General features: G+C 36.6%; 2 protein-coding genes across 3 annotated transcripts in view; both read right to left on the bottom strand.

The window, feature by feature from the left end:
- Window positions 1-2,762: 2,762 nt before the first annotated feature.
- LOC122084232 (ABC transporter F family member 4-like) lies at window positions 2,763-14,298 on the bottom strand. Its single transcript, XM_042652318.1, has 11 exons — window positions 13,369-14,298; window positions 13,231-13,264; window positions 11,476-11,555; window positions 11,235-11,294; window positions 10,920-11,030; window positions 10,762-10,842; window positions 10,609-10,683; window positions 4,493-5,027; window positions 3,663-3,760; window positions 3,549-3,579; window positions 2,763-3,254 (listed from the first exon to the last, which is right to left on the bottom strand). Exons 1-11 carry the CDS (start codon window positions 13,819-13,821, stop codon window positions 3,076-3,078), a joined length of 1,737 nt encoding a protein of 578 aa, XP_042508252.1. The 5' UTR covers window positions 13,822-14,298; the 3' UTR covers window positions 2,763-3,075.
- A 2,829-nt stretch (window positions 14,299-17,127) lies between these two features.
- Window positions 17,128-20,351, bottom strand: part of LOC122083980 (actin-related protein 2) — a 56,006-nt gene continuing 52,782 nt past the window's right edge. For both annotated transcript variants that reach the window (XM_042651943.1, XM_042651942.1), the window contains 5 exons: window positions 19,765-19,848; window positions 19,156-19,214; window positions 18,858-18,924; window positions 17,815-17,898; window positions 17,128-17,647 (listed from right to left, as the gene is read on the bottom strand). In XM_042651943.1, the coding sequence (XP_042507877.1) occupies window positions 17,567-17,647; window positions 17,815-17,898; window positions 18,858-18,924; window positions 19,156-19,214; window positions 19,765-19,848 (375 nt within the window). In that variant the 3' untranslated portion in view covers window positions 17,128-17,566. The remainder of the gene's footprint in view (window positions 17,648-17,814; window positions 17,899-18,857; window positions 18,925-19,155; window positions 19,215-19,764; window positions 19,849-20,351) is intronic.

The following is a 20,351-nucleotide window of genomic DNA, read 5'->3' on the forward strand; positions in this document are numbered from 1 at the left end:
TTTTTTTTGGGTCAATAAATAATTTGTTTTGGTTGAGGGGTGTTGTTGCGTCTGTTTATTTGATAAGTATGGGTATGGTTATGGTTATGGAAGTTGAACACCCCTAGCCCGTGGGCCTATGGCCCTAGGCAGATGTATTTGGAGGTCTCGGGTCACTGGGTGGGTCATCACCCCAATCAAGGCTCCAATAGAACAATGTAGTGATTTGATCGTATGGTTCACCATTGCATATTTTTTTCCTTTTTATTTCAATGGTTTGAAATTATTCGAACTTACGTTTTTTCGTCACTTTTATTTTTATCGTGAACAAGTGAAAATGTCGGATTGAATTTAAACTTGGCATACAAATCAAGAGACATGGCATGGAGTTTGGATCAGGTACTTTTATGAAAATGATTCTCGTACGGTATTTGATCTACACTTGGACTCCACTTAATCTCTTTCGTCTTTTAATTAATTTTTATTTTTAAGAAGTTCAAGTATGGATCAAACACCGTACGATTAATTCTTGTACGAGGACTTGATCGACACCCCATGGCATGTTGGTCAATAAAATCTGGACACCACCTGGCTAGTTGCAGTAGAAAAAGTTTGCTTTATTTGGCAATGGTAATGCTACGGTGCTTTACACATATGTATGTAAAAAGAGGACTTCATATCCCAGTTGTTCGATTTCAGCTTGAAACAAGCACAATAAATTTCTAAGAGAGTTCTAGGTTTTGTAAAATTATATAAAAATGAGATCTAGTGGTGCTTTCTCATTTTGTTGCCTTTGAGCTACTTTCTATATTGTTGGAATTGAAATTTAGCCATGAGCCAGCTCGCTAACAATGTGAGTCTTTTTTTCTTTCGTTACCCACAATAACTTTTGGGGGGACGGTGGGGCTCCAACCAACCGAGCTAGCTAGCTGTTGTCTTTTAACAGCTTATTTATTTATTGCCTTTAATTTCTTTAGTGAGTGATACCTCATTTTTCCTTGTCGATGCATCTTAGATATTAGTATTGGGTAAAATATTACTTACTAAGTCTCCATTGTCCACCATTTGAGCCACATGGAGAGCTGAATCAAGTCAAATTCTTTACAATAAGGCAAGCATGAGAATTGATATCATACTAAACACAGTTTTTTTAGAATATTGGATATCCATACTTAACTTGCCCCAACAGACGTACTGTACAAGCTTTGTGTGGTTGCAAATAAATTGATATCAAACAGAAATAAATAGTAATTTTTTAAAATCTCAAGAATGATTTTGATCCTCTCCAGACCATAGTTTTATAAATCAGCTCGGATCGATCAGATTGAATCAAAAATGGCTGAGACCAATCCAATCCATACTAATGGTACGGTATAAAGATAAAATGGTACAAAATATCAACTTTTTTTTCTCAAAAAAATAAGAGTATTTTCGATCACAAAATGGTCCACAATATCATTTTCTTTTTAATTTAAAAAATTAAGGTAAATTTGTCTGATTACAACCGATACCAATTCAATCCATATCGATAATAATTGAGATCTATCCCAAATATTAAAACCTTGCCCCAGACCCTACAAGTGGTAAGAACCTCATATACTGGGTACATCTTTTACTATTTTTTTTTCTTTCAGTTAAGTGCCCTTTGATTACGTAACTACTTTAAAACTTCAAAAAAATACACTAAATTTTACTTCATTATTCATCTAAACTTAGATTTGATAGTAAAATATGGTGTAATCTATTTGACACTCTTAACCCATGGGGTTCCAAGTAAAAAAGAAAACCCTTTTTCCTTTTGTTCAATTCAGTTTACCTGGAATAGCATGGGGCTATAACTCCTCACAAAGCTCCATGTTGAAGGACATCTCATTCTCAACAACCCAAACATCGGCCACTGGATATTGGTCCGCAGTGTGGTCTGGGTTAGTAAGTTAGTTGAATTACCTAAATATAAGTTTCATAAGAAATCATAATTTGAATGCCAAGGAAAATTTTCTTCCCTTTTCTCTCATCAACTCTGGAAGGAATAGAATAATAATCCTCTATTTTTCTCATTCCTATTTTTCCTTGTTTTGCTACCTGCAGAACGCGACACGTGGACAACTTTAAGACCAACGCACCGGATGTAATAATCCTCACCCAATCTTGACTGTTGGTCTCCTTATTGTCCACATGTCGCGTTCTACAGGAAGCAAAACAAGGAAAAACATGGATGGGGAAAAACAGAGGATTTTGATCCAAAGGAATATCCCCATTATCGAATTGATGAGACGTTGCTGTCGACTTGAAGTATAAGACGTAAAAGGTAAAAATTTAAGAAAGTTCCATTGCAAGTTTGCAACTATTAGGTCAACAAGAAATCCTAATCTTTGAATAAATTTTCCGACATCGATTGCAAACCTTCCAAAAAAACCCAAAAGAAAGACAACAAGACAAGCCTCCGGAACGAAATAAAAATGTTTTTTCCTTCAACCATGGATTAGTCATCGTTGGCTTTGGATGAATGCAGAACAGTGAAACAAAATTTAGATCGGCGGGTCAAAGGTTTTCAAAAAATTACATTTTTTGTATGTAATGACAATATTTGCCCTCATTGTTGAGACCAAAAAAAAAACTACAAATTATTTGACTGACTTAAGGGATGATGTCAATGAGAATATCCCTTCACCATAAGATACAAAGTGCTTAAGACACTAATGGAAGCTGTATTGGATAACTGGGCCACCATTCCATACGTCTCAGCTTGAACCAGATTAAGTAAGGTAACTTACAAGTAACAATTTTACAGGACAAGTTCAAGATTAAGTATTGGAAGAAAAATATAAATACATGTCTATTGTACACACAAGCCGAAGCAGCATCCAGATGAAATGCCTAAAGATGCACATCTAACAAATTATGATCTACGAAAAACTAATGTTAAATAACGAACACCACCTCTAACCCCCTCCCCCTCCAAAAAAAAAAGAAAAGAAAAGAAAGTAAAAGAAGAAAAAACAACCCTGGCTGGTACAAAGAGATGCTAGGACAGACCAAAGTACCTCAAATTGTGCTACAAAGGTCCACTGAGATTTTTTAACCCAGTTGATTGAGCTAGTCATCATCATCTTCACCTGTCTTGTCACCAGCTTCGCCCTCAGCCTGTTCAGTATTATCATCATCCTCACCATCTGCCCCCTCGTCTTCCTCATCGGTCATGTTGTTTATAACTTCTTCAATTATACCCTTCACTTCTGCCTTTCTATGCATTAGATTGATACCAAAGTGGGTTCCTAAACAAACAAGTGGATAATCATGCACAAATTACAATTAGACCAACATTATACCACTCAAAAGTACACACTAAAATGGGCCAGGCCAATGAGTTAGTCATATACAACAGAAACACTCGGCTACATGGATCCGTGCAAAAACAAAATAGGAGAAAAATTGCAACCACAAAATTACATGTTTTTAGGAGGTGCAACCGGTCCAATTCAGACCTTATTAAGTCGCACTGATTTCATCAAAAAACATGTGTAAAATAAGAAAATCAGTATATTATGTGCAAAATAAGAAAATCATACCCAATTGCCTGATAATATCTGACAGGGTTGCCTGCACAACAAAGAGTTACAGGGATTTTGTGAATATAACCATTTAATAGCAGAATACATAATACTAAATCAGGCATTACTCACTGTATTGAAGTCCACTTCTTTCATAATATCAGCCACTACAACATGCATTTCTTCTCTGCTCGGTTCAGCCTTAGCCTTCTTGCTAGCCTTGCCTTCACCTACCCAAAACAAATAATTACCAAGAACAGGTACAGAACAGGTAGCAACCAAATTTTTTTTATACAACTTAAATTAAATATAGGATCTGTAACAGAAATGGAATTGAGAAATTCTAACTAGTTTGGTTGAATGCCATTTCCCAGCTAAGGTTGGTTGAATCAAGAAAAATTGTAAAAAGCATGATTCTCAACACCATAAGAGAAATGGATGGTTGACATTCAATGATACTAAAATCCCCTAGGGAAGAGCGGAAGGTGGTCGTAGATCAGATCAGCTTGAACATCATGAGAGAGTGGTCTACGAGCAGCTAACTCAGTTGTTGCTTAGTACATGCATCTTAGGGATTTGACTAAGCTTAGCATGAGCCTCAAGATCAGATGAAGAGCAAAATTAAGTCAGTCTTTCATGAGTGGGTTCATGAACTAAAGACATTTCTGTTGAAGTACTCAGTTTATCAAATCCTGTTGGAGTAGGTGAAGCGAGTTTATTCAAACGAGCAAATTCATGAGTTTAGGCACAACCAGCCAGTTGCTTGCATCATCCAGGCTGAAATGTGCACAGCCCAGATAATCATCAAGGAAAGAGCAGTGTCCAGTTTTATAATCAACAATACATACAGAGAAGTTCTTGACTAGATTTTCCTTTCCAAGAAAATCTTATTCATGTAATATGTATTATATAATCAAGTGGTTGGAGTGGGGGCTGGGGGGAGAGAGAGAGTAATAGAAGACCTTTTTCCGTAGAAACCTTTGCACCAGATTTGCTTGGCTGTTTTTTGCTTGGTGATTTTCCTTTCACAGATATACTCGAATGCTTTGCTTTTCTTTTGTTATCCTCTTTCTGTTTTGTTGTTACAGATGCCTTGGACTTGGTAGGTGAAGCAGACACACTATCATCAGCAGCATCGCCCTTTTTTAGAGCAGATGCTGAAGAGCCTTTTGTAGCTTTTGCAGGGGTTTTTACAAATTTTGTTGGCGTTCTCTTTTTGACAGGTGTAGCTTTGGCCTTGGTCTTGGCTTCAGAACCCTTCATGTTCTTAGTAGAGCCTTTTGCACTTTCCATCTGTTCATTTGTTTCGTCTTCCTCTTTCTCTGATTCACTTGCACCCTCATCACTCTCTTCTTTCTGGACTCTATCACTGTCATCACCTCCATCAGAATCACCTTTAGTGCCAGCAGAACCAGGTTCATCTTCACTTTCAACTTTTTCATTGACTTTAGAATTATGCTTCTGCTTCTTCGTAGCTTCAGGGCTTTGTTTCCTTTTCTACATGTACAAAAGCATGCAAAATACATACATATAAATATCTCATCAGAGGGAAATGCAGCGAGAGAGAGAGAGATAGAGAGAGAGAGCACCACCTAAAAAACTACAATATAAATGTGAAGAAAGAAGTAATTTTCATTGTATGTGAAAAATAAAATTACAATAAACACCAATCAGCTGTTAGACTTTAGAGAGACGAAATGATGCACGAGTAGCTTTCTCATATATCACATTTAGTAGGCTATGTTAAACATTTCACTGTTCATACGGGTGTGCAAAAGTGATCCACATACTGGCATTGTGGGAATCTTTTCCCCACCATATAATAAATCCTTCTAATTGTTCTTAATAATACTATTTATATAAACTAAAGTTTTTTAATTTATATTAAGTCAAAATTTCTGAACTTGGTGCAACTAAGTTGGAGCAGCTTTGGACTGGCTTTGTCTTCCATCGTGGATATTTCTTTTGGGTCTTATTTGTTTGTTTTTATTCAGCTAATTCCTTATTCCTAGACAAACAAGAGTCCCACTTCATTAGAACACTATCCTTTCTACTTCAGTGCTTTAATTGGTTGAGATGCCCTTGTTTTCATTAGTTGGAACTCTACCTCTTAAAGAGTTTTAAGTAGTTTAAGAAACTTCATTAGGTATACCAACCTAGGGTCCTATCGTTAGTTTGTTTTGATTATTTTATTGGTGTAAAGTCCTATTTTGATTCACATTACCAAGGGAGTCAATTTGGTACCGATACCGAATTACCATATCAAAGGAGATATTGTATGGTTTCGATATGACAAAATTGTTTTTTTTTTCTCAGCCTGGTACGGTATCGGTATTTAAGACAAAACTGCTCGGTATGTACCGAACCATACTGCACTACCAACTGTATATACATAAAAGACAAAAATGGCAAAACTATTGTACCGAAATCATATCCATATCAGTATTGAAATGCAGGTATTTTTTTCAGTATGGTACTGTTTTACTAGAGTATTCACATTGGCCTGCTGTACCATACCAAATACCACACCGGTTGATACCCTTACACATTGCTTTACTTTTAATAAATAAAGGCAGCAGCAGGGCATAGCCACGTTTTTTACCTTCATGTTATGAGCTTTTTCTGCATGGTTTTCTGTGATGATGCAGGTTACTCTGCTGTGGTGATTCAACAACTGGTAAACCTAGTTTTATGGTGTTGATTCCATAGTTCATATCCTTTCTTATTCCATCTTCTTCTTCAGTTCGTATGTCAGTTATTCATATCAGTTTGTTTCAATTCAAATCTGGTTTCACAGATATACTATGCAGTTCTTGCTGGGTGTTTACTGATTAGTATCATTAATAGTTCATCTTCTGAAATCAGTTCTATGATCAGTATAGTACTGGTGCCAGATTCTGCCAAGTTGTAACATCTGTTGTTCAACTAGGATTCTTTAATACCTAGAAATCAGACCATCCCTTTGCTGGAGCAGCTAACCCCCACCCCCCAAAATGGTGAGAGGTTCCTGATCATCTAAAGGCAAATCAATTGGTCCTTTCTCACCATCAGTGCCAGAAAACCTGCTCCTTTCTCTTAGTTTTACTTCTCTTCATCCTAGGAATGCAGAAGCAATCCACAATTCAGACCATGCGACTAGCTTTAATTTTGATTAATATTGGTTCAGATCTTGTATGTCAAGGCAGTATAGTGTTCTTCTAATTAAAGTTGGGGAGTATAAATTTCTCTTCTTTTTTAAATTAGTTATGGGAGGTTCATGTTTAGCTATCGACTGTGATTTATTATACTATATTTTTATTAGAAGTTTAGTAACTTGCTACTAGGAAACAAGAAATTTTGGAGAGAGCACAAGCTAATGTTAGATAATTATTCACCCAAAAAAAAAAACATTGGATGATCTTAGCTCCAGCCATCTACTGTTTATGTGGCCACATCATCAAAAAAAATCAATTACACAATGGTTGCTAACTTGCCTTCCATACTTGACTTATTTTAAGGAAGATGGGAATGCAATTCCACTCCCCAAAACTAGAAATTCCCCACCTTCAAACTATGAACTCCTAGAGGAGAAAACACCCTCCACGTAAATGCAGAAAACTTAAGTTAAAGGAGAAAAAAAGTAGAGAAGGTAATTGGCAACGTCACCAACTTTAAAAGATTAAAACTAGTAAATCTTAGAGGAGGGTGTTTTCTCCTCTAAGATTTTGGAGTTATTTTCTACAAAAAATTGTATATATATACATGCTTGACAACATAGAGGGTTTTTTCTCCTCTAAGAGTTCCTAATTTTAAAGTTCTATCCACTCTTGTGCTTTCCCATTTTAGGGGAGTGGGATCTCTTTCTAAACTAAACTTTCTTTTTTCTAAGGAAGTTAAGCGTGGAAGGTAAGGCTGCCGTTTGCAATTGATTTTGTTGATGATGGCAGAGAGATGGAGCTAAGATCATCCAAGTTCAACTCTCTTTAAGGCCTAACTATCAAAAACAAATTTTTACAGCAAAACATAATACTGCTACATATAATGCCTTTCTAAGAGAGAGAGAAAGAGAGAGAGAGAGGGGGGGGGGCAGAAACTCTGTTATGAAGTTATGGTTTTGAGAACTTATAATTGGGGAAGGAAACTAGGTGAAGAGGGAATCTCTTTGACCACCACTTAAACAATGGGTGGGGTTTGATGATTTGCGACCATTTCTTTAAAAAACTATTATACATATAGGCATATACCAAACCTATTAATCTAACCAAACGATTTTTATGTTTAGATTGAAAATAATTTTCATTAATGGTTTTTTATAAATAGATCATAAACAAAAACATAAATGATACCAAAGATGGCGTCTATTTTTTTCTTTCATTTATTCTCTCTCCTATAACCATGGACCCTCATATCTACTCCTATTTTCTCTCTTCATCTACCTTCAGCTATTTTTCTCTCCTACCAACTTCCCCCTTTAATTTCAAATATTTAACATTTTAAATTTCTGTTTTCTTGTTCTAGAAATTATTTATTTAGATATGATAAGTAATGCTTTAAAGTCTGAACTATTAGATCTAGATTCAGATCTGGCCATGTCAACCGTTAGAGCAGAATCTTCTTCCTCTCAGTGTTAAATAGTCCACCTTCTGCATATCCATTTAATTGATCTACATCACCTAGTTTTAAGTGTTCTTCTTTTCTACTTTTTAGGATTTCTGAAATTGTTAGAATTTTCTGGAGCCCTACTGTTTTTATAGGCAATGACTTGCATGCTAACGAGAGGTGATGCAAATTAATTATCAAAATAGGCTTGTTTTATTAGGAATAAGCCTAGGGTTGGGTTCCATACATGTTGGGCCTTTGATCCCATGTATTTTGAGTGTAATAGACCACTTTTATGGGTCTAAAAGAGGGACTCTAAGATTGAGTATGGGATTAATAGTTAGTTTCCTTTTTCCATTAGTTTCCTTTTAGTTGGGTTTGATTTGGATTATATTTGTTTCCTTAGGAGTCAAGTTGTTAATTGAGTCAAGTCATTAGTAGTTAGTTTCCTTTTTCAACTAGTTTCTAATTTCAATTAGTTTCTAATTTCAGTTTTTAGTAAATATTGTATTAAGAGAATATTTGGTTTCCTTTTTTTTGTAGAAACTCCATAATAGAAACTAGGGTGGGGGTGTTGTTCTCAACTATGCTCTGATACCACTTAATGTAGACTAGGGTAGGGGTCTAACCAAGTCTCAGCTTCAGAATCTTTTAATCTAAGAACAACTATAACCAACCCAACAATATAACAGAAAATCAAACCCAACTAAAAAGGAAGTTAATTAGTAATCCTGTACTCAATCTTAGAGCCCCCCTTTAGACCTATAAAAGTGGTCTATTACACTCAAAATACATGGGATCAAAGGCCCAACATGTATGGAACCCAACCCTAGGCTTATTCATAATAAAACAAACATATTTTGGTAATTAATCTGCATCAAGAGGCTAAGACACCCATTACAAATAATGATATGTACATCGATACTGAAACCAATGAATATAAATGACATTCTCCAACATCCAGTTTCTTAAATGATTTTTTAAGCTTATTTTTAGACACTCAAGACGTGCCTGATAAAAGGAAAAGTTCTATCACTATCTGTTTCAATATAAGAAATGGAATAAAGCATACAAAAAGAATAAAATAAATAAAACAACGACAACACCTTGACACTAAGGCGACAGCTCAACTGGACCCAAATATAGGGCTCAGACGCCAAGGCGATGCCTAAGCCACACCATGCCACGCCTTGACAACTATGCAAAGTACCAATTACATATTTTCTTGTTAAAAAAAATGAAATAAACAAACCATTAGGAGTAAACAACTATAATCAATACAATATGAAAGAGGAAAGTGCATTATGAATCAATCCATACAGTATTCTCATTCCCCAACATCAGCGTTAGGGTCAAGTCACTAAGGTGTGTTGGAATGTTGATGCATAAACACATGATGCCATGTGACCAGAAGCAAGAAGAGGAAGCCTAGTCATGGGCTTTCTAGTTTTTCTGTCCAGACTGTTCTCATCAATTTCGTGCATTCTGTTGTTAGTTCTACTTATGATTCGAGACAAAAATCTTAATACTAACAGCAATAGGAAGTTAGCAAATTAATTTATCTGGAGTTTTTGCCTTAAGTTCAAGTCCTAGTGTTGGTAGGAATACTTGTAAGGCCACACATATGGTCCAACTATTTTGAGTTCCTGGTTAGATCAGAGAGGAAATAAGTCAGTTCAGTAGACTATAAGCATGTGCAAGCCACAGGGCCCTCTCGACGATTTCAGCAACAAAGTATTCCAGATTTATTTTTCTTTCACCCCATATTTGCTCTTATATTTCAGTTAGCTTAAACTCAGCATAACTCTCTTATTAGTAGTTAGTTTGCCTTCAACTAAGTGATTGGGTTCCTAATATCCTTCTCTCATGAATTTTGTTCTCAATATTCAATTTATATTTTCATATATATTGATAATCTTCAAAACCTGCCCCGTTTTCCAAATTCCTCATAGCAGACTATTGCACCCTTCAATTCTTAAGAGATTTCTGAGATACTTTACACACCTGTTAGCCCAAGCAGGATTCGAGCAGCACTTGAAGCCAATCCAGATCACTCTTTGGCATAATTGTCAAGGTATCACCTAGGCATACTAGCCTTTTTTTTTTAAGCCCCTAGGCGCCTTGTTGGTGTTGACTTATCTTTTACCCCCTCGATTGCCTTGGTTCGCCCAGGCACCATGACAACTATGCTAATTGGGAAATTACAAAATCTCTTATGTTGCCCTAAAATTTTATTTATTTGATTCCAGATTTTATTGCAGTTTTTATCCTTATTTCCTGCATAATTCCTTATATTTTATATGTCCTATATCTGTATCGTTGTAATTGGAATCCCACCACTTGCAGACCCAATTCCCTTTTGAGATCCTAATCCTAATTAGGGTTTTAAGTATAACGATTTGCATTGAGACATCATAGAGAAGAGGTTAAGTGCAAAAGCCACGTCAAGACTCAAGACATGGTTTTTAAAGGGGGGGGGGGGGGAGGAAGAGAGGAAAACCTTGTTTGATCCACTTCCAGATGTTACTTTTGTACCAACACTGGCCTTCCTCTTTCGTTTTTTACCTTTCTGTGACTGCAATGGTAAGAAAGCAAAAAAAAATCAGAAGATTTATCATATATAAACCATAAAACTAAGGAAAAATGTAATAACCTGTTCCTTGTCTGCAAGTAAGACTTCTGTAGTAGTATGAGGAGATTCCAAAAATTCCAATAACTTTGCTGACAGCTCTTCCTGAAAGTACAGGTCAACCAGATTTTGCAATAACATACGACAAAGGCCATGGAGAATATCAGCAATTGATAACCAACCTTTTTCGTAGTAGCCTTGGAAACTGGAATGTCAAGCACATCACAGAAATCCAACAACTTTTCTTTGACAAATTTGTCAAGTTTTTCCTTTAATTTTGTCCGCTGTTTTTCCTGTAGAGAAGATAATGGTCAATTACTAAAGCAGAAAAAAAATAATGAGTCACATCAAGAGTTTCAACATAAAAATATATTAAAATTTGAATTACATAGAATTTTCTTGATTCTTACTCAACCAAGGTCTATTAATGAGTATTTATGTGATTGCAAAATATTTTGACAAACTAGAATAAAATAAACACCTCAAAAATAAAATACCTCATTCTGAAGCCACACATAGCCAGAAAATTGGCTTATATTTCTCTTCAAGATGTGTACCTGCAAACCATATATTTTTCACGACTTTTTGATATTATAGGGGCACTGAAAAACGAACAATCCATTGAATATGAACAAGAAAATAAACTAAACGTGTACCATAAAGAAAACCCCAAGGTAGAACAAACTAAATTTGAAAATGGATTTTGTCAATTGGAATAGGAACCAGGAAAGTTTTCACCTTGGCTTTCTTTCCAAAAAGGATAGTGTGAAGCATCTGCAAGTTTTCATCAGGTTTTCTCTTCGACAACTTGAAAGCCACTGTAATAGTATAGAATATCAGAGAGACTCACAAACAGGTCACTTTTCTGTAACAAGAAAGATGAGATGGTATCCAATAAGGCTAGCCTATACTGCCTATACTTTTAAGGAGATAGCTGTCCCTGGTCTCAAAGTGAATACCATCAAAATAAGAATTTCTGGCCTCTAACTGAAGAGCAGTAGAAAAATGCTTAAAACAACTAAAGTGAATTTTAAGATTGGATGGATTAATCACGACTGTTACCTTCACAACTTTCCATTGCCTAACAAATAGCAATCAGAAAAACAAAAACAAAAAACAAAATTTACATTCATATGCTTTACCCTGCTTCCCCCACTATGTGAGACCCGCATTTTCCTAAGCCTAAATCTTTGGGAATCTGATAGAGCATTAGATTAATTTATAATTGACCAAAACTGATCATTTTGCATGACTACAGTCACATTCGAAGGGTCCATTACCTATCCAACGAAACCAAATATTTGGAATCCCAGCTTATAGGGGGGAAATTATGGTCAAAATACAGACAATATGTCGCATATAAGCATAATTATACAAAAATTATCATCGCTATATTACATATACTGCATGCCTAGGGTGTCTAAACAAGCGTAGGCATGCACCTTGTCACCTAGGCACCCCTCCAACCCCTTAGATTGCCTAGTGACCATGACAACTATGCCTTGGTGTGATTCCCAGAAAATCTACTGGTGTGGCACTAGCGCATGCCCCCTCATCTTCTCTCCTATATTAATCTTTTGTTTTATTCGCTGGTTTTCCTGAAAGAGGTTCGCAAACAAATATTGCACCATTCATTAGCCACAAATCCCCACTAAACTGGCCCCTTGTTCAAAACTTTGTGACCCTTTTGGAAAACCAGTGGCATTACATCATTAAAAGTATTGTCCATAATTCTTTTACCATTTTATCCATAAAGTAGGATTCCGTTAAATCACAAGAATAGTTGATTTAGGTGGAATTTGAGCAAGGCCAAGCAATTTCGTAAGAATGGTTTCCAAAAAGTATCTTATATAAACCAAGGAAAAGATTTAAATTCCAACAACTAAAAAGAGCAATAAATATAATGGGTTAAAATAGTGACTGATTATATACAATACAACAAAACAATCAGAATCAAAGAAAAAAATTTTAATGAGTACTCATCCCCACCAAAAAAAAATAAAGAAAATAAAGAGAACAAATAGTTATATATTCATGAGGGAAAACAAAAATAAAACATTGATAGATGTATAACTAACTTCACAGTTCACCTGAGAAAATGACAGATAATTCCACTTGACAAAATGTCACGCAAGCAATACAATTTAAATTTCACCATCAAGAATGTTAATTTACTATGTGCCAATGTGAAGATTTTTTTTTTTTTATTTTTTTTAGGATCATCGCATTTTACCTATAAAGAAAACCTACAGGTACAATAGATTGTAAAAAGAAGGGGCAATGACACTAAACATTAGAGAAAATTCTTCTACCAAGCATTCAAGTGCTGGTCGCACCTAATAGCAGCATTCTGCATCTGGGTCACCATTAACTTTTATAGTCAAGGAATGAGAGTTTCCTTGTTTCCACACAATTAAGAAGTACCATATAGGTTGACGAAAGAATTATGAGTCGAACAAGGGAAAATGAAATTAAAATCTAAAAGAGATGTACCGTTCGGAATATCTTTAAGCTGAGTACCACGACCCTGAAACCGCATATGATACCGTCAGAGCAGAAAACTCAGCATGAACCAAACGCAAAGCGGATTGAAAGGAATTCAATGAAACAGTATGAGAGTCACCACCGTACCTTCTCAATTGACAAGACTTTGGTCGTAGGAGACTTTTCAGTCGACAATGCCGAGTATCGTTCAACCGATTTCCTCTCTCGCGTAGGTCTGTCTACTGGAGTGACCGGTTCTTTAAAGCTCGTGCTCCTCTTTCTTGGCTGCTTCGGAATTGATTCTTCCCCAGATTTCTTCGACTCCCCAGCAGCAGCACCACCACCACCACGACCACCTTTCTTGGAGCTGCGCTTTCGAGTTCCTTTGGCTTTCTCGCTTGGTACTTCTTTCTCCTCACCCTGCTTCCCTTCTTCCGCAACCTCTTCTTCATTCAAATCCTTCTCCACTGTGTCGGAAGTTTCTTTCTCTTCGCCTGCTTCTTCAGCATCTTCTTTCTCTTCGTCTGCTTCCGCAGCAGCTGCTTTCTCTTCGGTGGGCACTTCTTGGGGTTTTTCATCTTCTAGGGTTTCAGAAGCCATTGAAGCGAACAAACAGTTTACCAAATAAGAGAGGAGCGAAACCCTAAGTTCGGAAACTCAAGAACCCTAGTAGAACCACTGGCGATATCTGCAACTGATCTGAGTGCTTTCACATAAAATCTCGTTCTGGAAAAAAGTGCGCACCCCTTCACCACTAAGGTTTAAGAGTGTAAAACTGAAGACTGACGCAGGGGTTGAGTGAGCGTTCCGAACGGAGTGTCTGAGCGTAAAAGGTGGGCTGATGGAATTGTCTGAAGTGTATGAGTGAGAGAGAGGGAGAGAGAGAGAGAGAGAGATCGGATTCGATAATCCAGAAATAGAAGGCATTTATAATAAGGAATAAGGAAAGGGCGCGATGAAACTGAAAATGTCTGTTTGAAATTTGACGAAAAATTCATAGCGGGCTCTGGACTCTGGTCCTCTTCTCAGCTCTCCGCGGCTCAGCCCCCGTGCCCAGCGTCCAGCACCCACTGCCCAGTCCTTCACTTCTTCCCGTAACGGCCTGGACTGCTTAAGCGCGCTCTCTTTTTTGACACACTTGGGATGGATTTGGCACGTGTGATTTTTCCCGCTTTGAAACCAGAAAAATGAGGAAGAGGAGTAATGAAGTGCACGGTTTTAGGGTATCAAAAAAAAAATTTTTTTTTTGGGTAAATTGAAATTCATTTAAAAGATAAAAGGCACATAACACACAAGGTTTTGATATAAAATATCCAAAACTAAGGAATAGAATATGACCAATCTGTCGTATGTGCCATTGACAAGGTCTTCCAACTTAAGGGATAGACAAAGCCAATAGTTACCTTAGAAAAAAATGTTGTAAACACAGTCAACACAGCTAACAAGAAAATCATTGAGAATAGACAAAGCAACAAGAGGATGGTCCTCGTTCCATGCCAAATTACACGTCAACGAAAGATCTGGTGCAAAGGCACACACAGTATGAGGAACACTCAACTATCAGCCATGCAAAGTATGAGAAACACTCAACTGTCGGCCATCTTCTAACGCAAAGGCCGTAAAGAATCGCACCATGCCGGAGAGGAGATTGTAGACAATGGTGGAGGTGTCGTACACGCGGGTTGTTCGCTCATCGAACTCAACCAGCATCACCTCCCTCGTGCTTTGAGGATGACTAGCACAGGAGGGTATCTCATCGGCGCAACACCACACACCGGCTCCATGGTTATATAAGAAAAGTTCACGGTTATATAGAAAAAGTACACTGTTTCAGGTATCGGGACAAGGTTAAACTATAGAAAGGTCATGGGATCGGTCGAAGGAGATACCATTTTGACAAAAGATTTTATCCTTGGAACATGTGTATCAATATTGGAGAACAGTTAAGGCCAATATAATTTCATTCCGGCTGATTCTGACTTATCCGATCCAAGTTTTTCACATTGTATCAACTATGGCCGATACTGATGCCTGATTGATATAGATCGCCCGGTATGGTGCAGACATCTTTTCTTCTGGCAAAGATTTGATACCAACTTCGGTTCAATACGACTGATATCGGTGCCAATATGTTGAACTATATAGTATCAAACTCTTTTTTTCCCTCCGGCCTCTAGGAGCTCAATTAAATGGTTATTTTAAATTATAATTGTTTTGTGGAAAAAGGTTCCTCACAATGCAATTGAGTGGGAATCTGCATGTACACTAATGGTGATACTGAGAATGGTATCAATCATATGTAGTCCGGATGGTCAAAGTAGGGTAGAAAAAAAGATAATCAGTGGTGATTTTTTTTTCCTTTCCTACAATAAAAATATATGGTAATTTCTTTTATTGATGGTTTACAAGTTTAATGATCCATCGACAAAAGAACTTACTAAATATCCTTCTCGTGGAAAAGACAAGATTTTTATCATATTTCTCAATACTAATTGATACATATGTACCTTTAAGATATCGATATGATTCTACTATATAAAAAAATATACCGGTATGATACCTATTTTGGGGGGGGGGGGTATTGTACATGTAGAAAGTAGAGACTTCATCATTTATATGAAGAAAATAACATTGCCAAGTCATCATGCACTCTATGCCCAACATAGAGGGATCATGAACTGACCACCCAATGTTGGCACAAGGGCCATACAATTAGGTAGCATTCTCTCTCCCCTTTTATATGTAATAAATTGAATACACTTATCTCATCGTATTGTGCTCTCCTTATTATACATGATATATTCTATATATTACTTATTTGTATAATTTGATGTTAAGCATTTTCATATAATTAGCAAAACTCATATGATAAATCTCTTTAAATCACCCTTTCCAATACCAGTACTTTAAAACTTGGCGTCACATGTTAAATTTCATTCTTAAATTTATGTCCTATTGGCATGCATCCTATATATGTTAATGAGCACGTTCCATTTTTCAGTTTCTTGAATCTTTCAAAATCTTATATTGTCACTTGAGAAATTCCATCTAAATTGGAACTTGACATATGAGTATGAGACCTACCTTTTAAATATGTGAATCCACGGAATTCATATCCCATTGACCATGCTAGAGCCTATGTGGCTAAAGAAGTGACTATGAAGAAAGTGCTCTCACTACATGGCCATGAAGGAACCCTTTTGCTCGTAATATAATTATCCCTCACATCATGATAGTGTGTACATCATTTTCATGATTTTATAACATATCTTAAAAACTCTTACATTCTTTACCAAAATTAAAAAATCTTACATTATTTGACAGTTATATGTTTCAAATATAATTGCTTTCGTTACAGGTCATAGGGAATTGACTGCAAAGTAAAATAAGATATAATAACCACATTTCAAATACTTTTTAGAGTTTGTTACGTAATTATGTTAATTCTCTTCACTCTTTTTGTGTCCGTGTATTGTTGTATTTAGTAATTCTTAAAATAGATTATGAGTCTAAAACACATTCTAAAATCCAACTTTTATCTATTTTTCTCACTACATAATGGATCATAGACCCAAAATCAATTCCGATAATGTATACCAAACACAACCAGTAACTTGTCTCTCTCATCCCATATTGTTGGATAGGTGGGGGACCGTTTCATCAGCCACAACTCAAAAAGCATAGGACAGTAGGAAGACAAGTTCTTGCCCCAAGTGTGGATCCATATAGTAGTCAACTATAGTCAACTTTGCAAGCCTTGTACTTGAGCTCACATTCTAATACTTGCCTACTTGTCGAAAAGAGAGAAGAAAATCCTTGATGACTTGACTGGAAAGGGTCTTTCCTTCTCTTTTTTCAAATACAAGGTCTTTTTTTTTTTGGGTTTTTTTTGGGGGGGTTGGTGCATAACACTAAATATTGCGAATTGTATTATCATACAGGTACATTTGAAGGGTAGAGGCACCCAAAATAATATCATGACAACAACAATAGAGATGGAAACTGAAAATAGATGATCCAGGGGATGATTGCCGGAGTTTGGTAATCTGCACTTCCCCATTTCCCTTTTCTGTTCAAAATTCGTCCATACCTTCATTAGAAAGGGGGATGTAGACAATTACGCAACTTAATAATTACATTGAACAGGTATGTCATCTTTCAAATTGGCCTTCCCTTCACAATGGATGATATCTAGAAGGGAACACTCACGCGGTCATGGGTCAATTCTCGATTCCTTTGCATGAACTCAAGCACCTTGATGTAGAGGTTTTGAGACCCACTTGAATTTGCCTTTAAAACATGTATTGTGGGTTACTGAACAGAAAAGGAGCAGATGATGCAATTCTCAAGCCTGACCGCACTTCCTTAAACAAGCAACTCCTTCCTCCAAATAGTCTTGTCTGCTAATCCAGAATTCTGGTGCATCCTGCAAGCAATTAAGCGAACAAAAATAAGCAAGGAGACTTAAAATAAAGAGAAAGGGTTAGACGTTCAATGATCAACTCAAAATGAGAACCAGAACTCATCCTTGTTCTATACGTAGACTCGAGCATACAAAAATCGTGGTGGGGGGAGGGGAAGGTGAGTGCATGCCTTCATAATTCCTGCTAGGACTGCTCCTCCAAGGTATACCATATGCTTTCTTCGTGGTGGATCTTCTATCCGTAGCCGTAATTTCTGTGCTCACAAAAGTTAAGAAAGCGAGAAAAAAAAAACACGGCAGTGGAAGCAAGAGGAATATCTAAATAACTCTTTTCATCACACAGATTGTAGATGAATCCAATAACATTCACCTGTTTTTATGCAGTAATGCAGATACATGCACATACGTATATGAGGCGTATTATAATATCAAGCATATCCCTTAAATTAATAAATTTGGATACTTTTCCCTATTTAAGGGAGGGGGAAAAAAAGAAGGTGAAAATTTTCTATAAAAAAAAGTTGGGGAAATGACATCAAAATATTTTAGTTTCATGACAGATGCACAATGTTAGATACAAAGAGGTATACACAACCTGGGAAATTACGGACAGAAATATGCAATATGGAAGCTCATTTTCATGCATAAATATACCTCGAACTGCACGTCCACAATTTCTCGTTGGTTGCTACTTCAGTCTAAAGTGTAACAGTGTACACATTGATAATTGAAACAATCTTAGTGAATACTGAGGCTATTTCCCCAGAAATAGAATCGATTGCTCTCTATAAATTCTACACTTCGAGAAAACCTCTCGGTTGGGTTGTTTGACTCCGTAGGAGCAGTGTATGGTTCAGTGGCTCAGGCTATTTATCGAATGGTATTCTTCTCGGGAAATTTCACCATGCCAATCTCAAAGAGCTCATGCCTGCATATCCCTAATGTTTCATCCCTCTTACCTATCCAACTGCCATGGCTGCTCAACATGACAAAAGTAGAAGCAGAGGGGTTGTCAACTCTGGCAACTGTTACTAAACTTGGAAATGCCTTATCCTAACAACGCAGGGTTGGCTGCTGCCTACTTTGCATAGTTTTCAATCAAGGAAAGACATCCAACTAAAATTAGCTAGAGATAAACTAGCATAATGGAAAATAATAAATTTTGTTAGTAAATGACCCGAAAAAAAATTTAAAACAAGATTCAGAGCTTTACCTTTAACCCATCTTTATTCCCCTTCAAGACAACTTCAAGATAACGGTCTAGAATTTCTTTCTCCAAACTGTCAAAAACAAATAGATATCATTCACATAATTATTGACCACAAAAATCAGAGGCTTATTTTTTCCTAAAGCCCCAAAAATTGAGAAAATAAACCTATAAATCTATTATCTAAACTGATGGCGATGCAAGATAACACGAACACCAAGAAGGCAACTGCATCCAATAACTCCAGGGATGACAATGGAGTCATTAGATTAATTTTTTGCAAAGAGGAAACAAAGAACATTACCGACTAGGCAGTCCAGGGTACATGGTACTGCCTCCACTTAGAACTATATGCTGGTAAAGCTGCAAAAAACACAGCAAGTTACATGAAAACATAGGCAGGGAATCCAAAAAGGCACAAAAGAAAGAACAAGAAATATTCCTGTCGTTTGTGGGCCCTGATTCAACAGATATAGGGAACAATTAGCAGATGCGTTGGATGGCCAAATCAGTGTTAACCTAGAAGAGACGTCAACTAGCAGCCTATTGATGAGTAGACACCATTTTATAGGAGTCTTTCAAGCTCGTTCATCTCCCCCACCCCCTCCGACCCACCCACCCCCAAGAGAAGGAAGAAAAAAGGGTTGGAAAAAGGTACGGAAGTCCATTTTAAGAAATGCCTTCTAAAATAAAATTCTGAAGCTACTTCCATTGAGAAACTGCAGAATATAACCACTCAGCCATAGTCACTCTTGATACAGTTCATAAATGCATATGCTCTTAAGATACTCAGAAAAATTTTAACTAATCCGTGCAATCGTATATTCACTAGTACACCAATCAAAAATTAAAAACAGGATAGTATAATCATGCACAGGAAGGGCTATATTTTACAAATAATCTAGGTCGGTACCATCATACGGTTGTCAATATCCATTTCCTGAATGCAGCGAAATACCATGTCAGCCATTCCATCCCCTTCTACATCTATTAGTTCCTGCACCCAAGACACCAAACCATCCAAAACAAAGTTCAATATAATGTCAGATGGAAATGGCTTATAGTTCTAGAAAAGAAACCCCTAACAAAGAACTCTTCTGGCAACTACAATAGAACCTTCTGATTCATTTGCCTTCCTTTCCCATATCAAATTCTCTATCCTAATGCTTTAATCACAATAATGAATAAGCATTGATAACTGTTGAAAGAGTCACATTAAAGGTAGCAAACATTCTGAACACCACCCTGTGGCATTTGAGTTCAATAAAATATTTAAAATACTTCATCGTTTATCTCTCTTCGCTAGCAATAGAAGGCATTGTTTCTAACCCATAAAGGCAAACCAGAATATATCATTTACAACATATTATAAAGAGAAGTCACCGGCCTACTTTCTCAGCTGTATGCTTGAGGCTGGCTCAACTCTCCCTCTCTTAGTAGAGGCTATATCCTTCAATTAGCAAAACAGTAAACACCACTCATCCCATTTTTCACCAAAAA

The sequence above is a fragment of the Macadamia integrifolia genome, chromosome 7 (genome assembly GCF_013358625.1).
Source record: "Macadamia integrifolia cultivar HAES 741 chromosome 7, SCU_Mint_v3, whole genome shotgun sequence".
Taxonomy (NCBI): domain Eukaryota; kingdom Viridiplantae; phylum Streptophyta; class Magnoliopsida; order Proteales; family Proteaceae; genus Macadamia; species Macadamia integrifolia.

Coding starts and splice junctions, on each gene's coding strand:
- LOC122084232 (XM_042652318.1), bottom strand. CDS start 13,821: ATGGCTTCTGAAACCCTAGAAGATGAAAAACCCCAAGAAGTGCCCACC. Junction 11,031..11,234: donor ATGTGTGGCTTCAGAATGAG/GTATTTTATTTT, acceptor TCTTCTCTACAG/GAAAAACAGCGGACAAAATT. Junction 3,580..3,662: donor AAGAAGTGGACTTCAATACA/GTGAGTAATGCC, acceptor TTTGTTGTGCAG/GCAACCCTGTCAGATATTAT.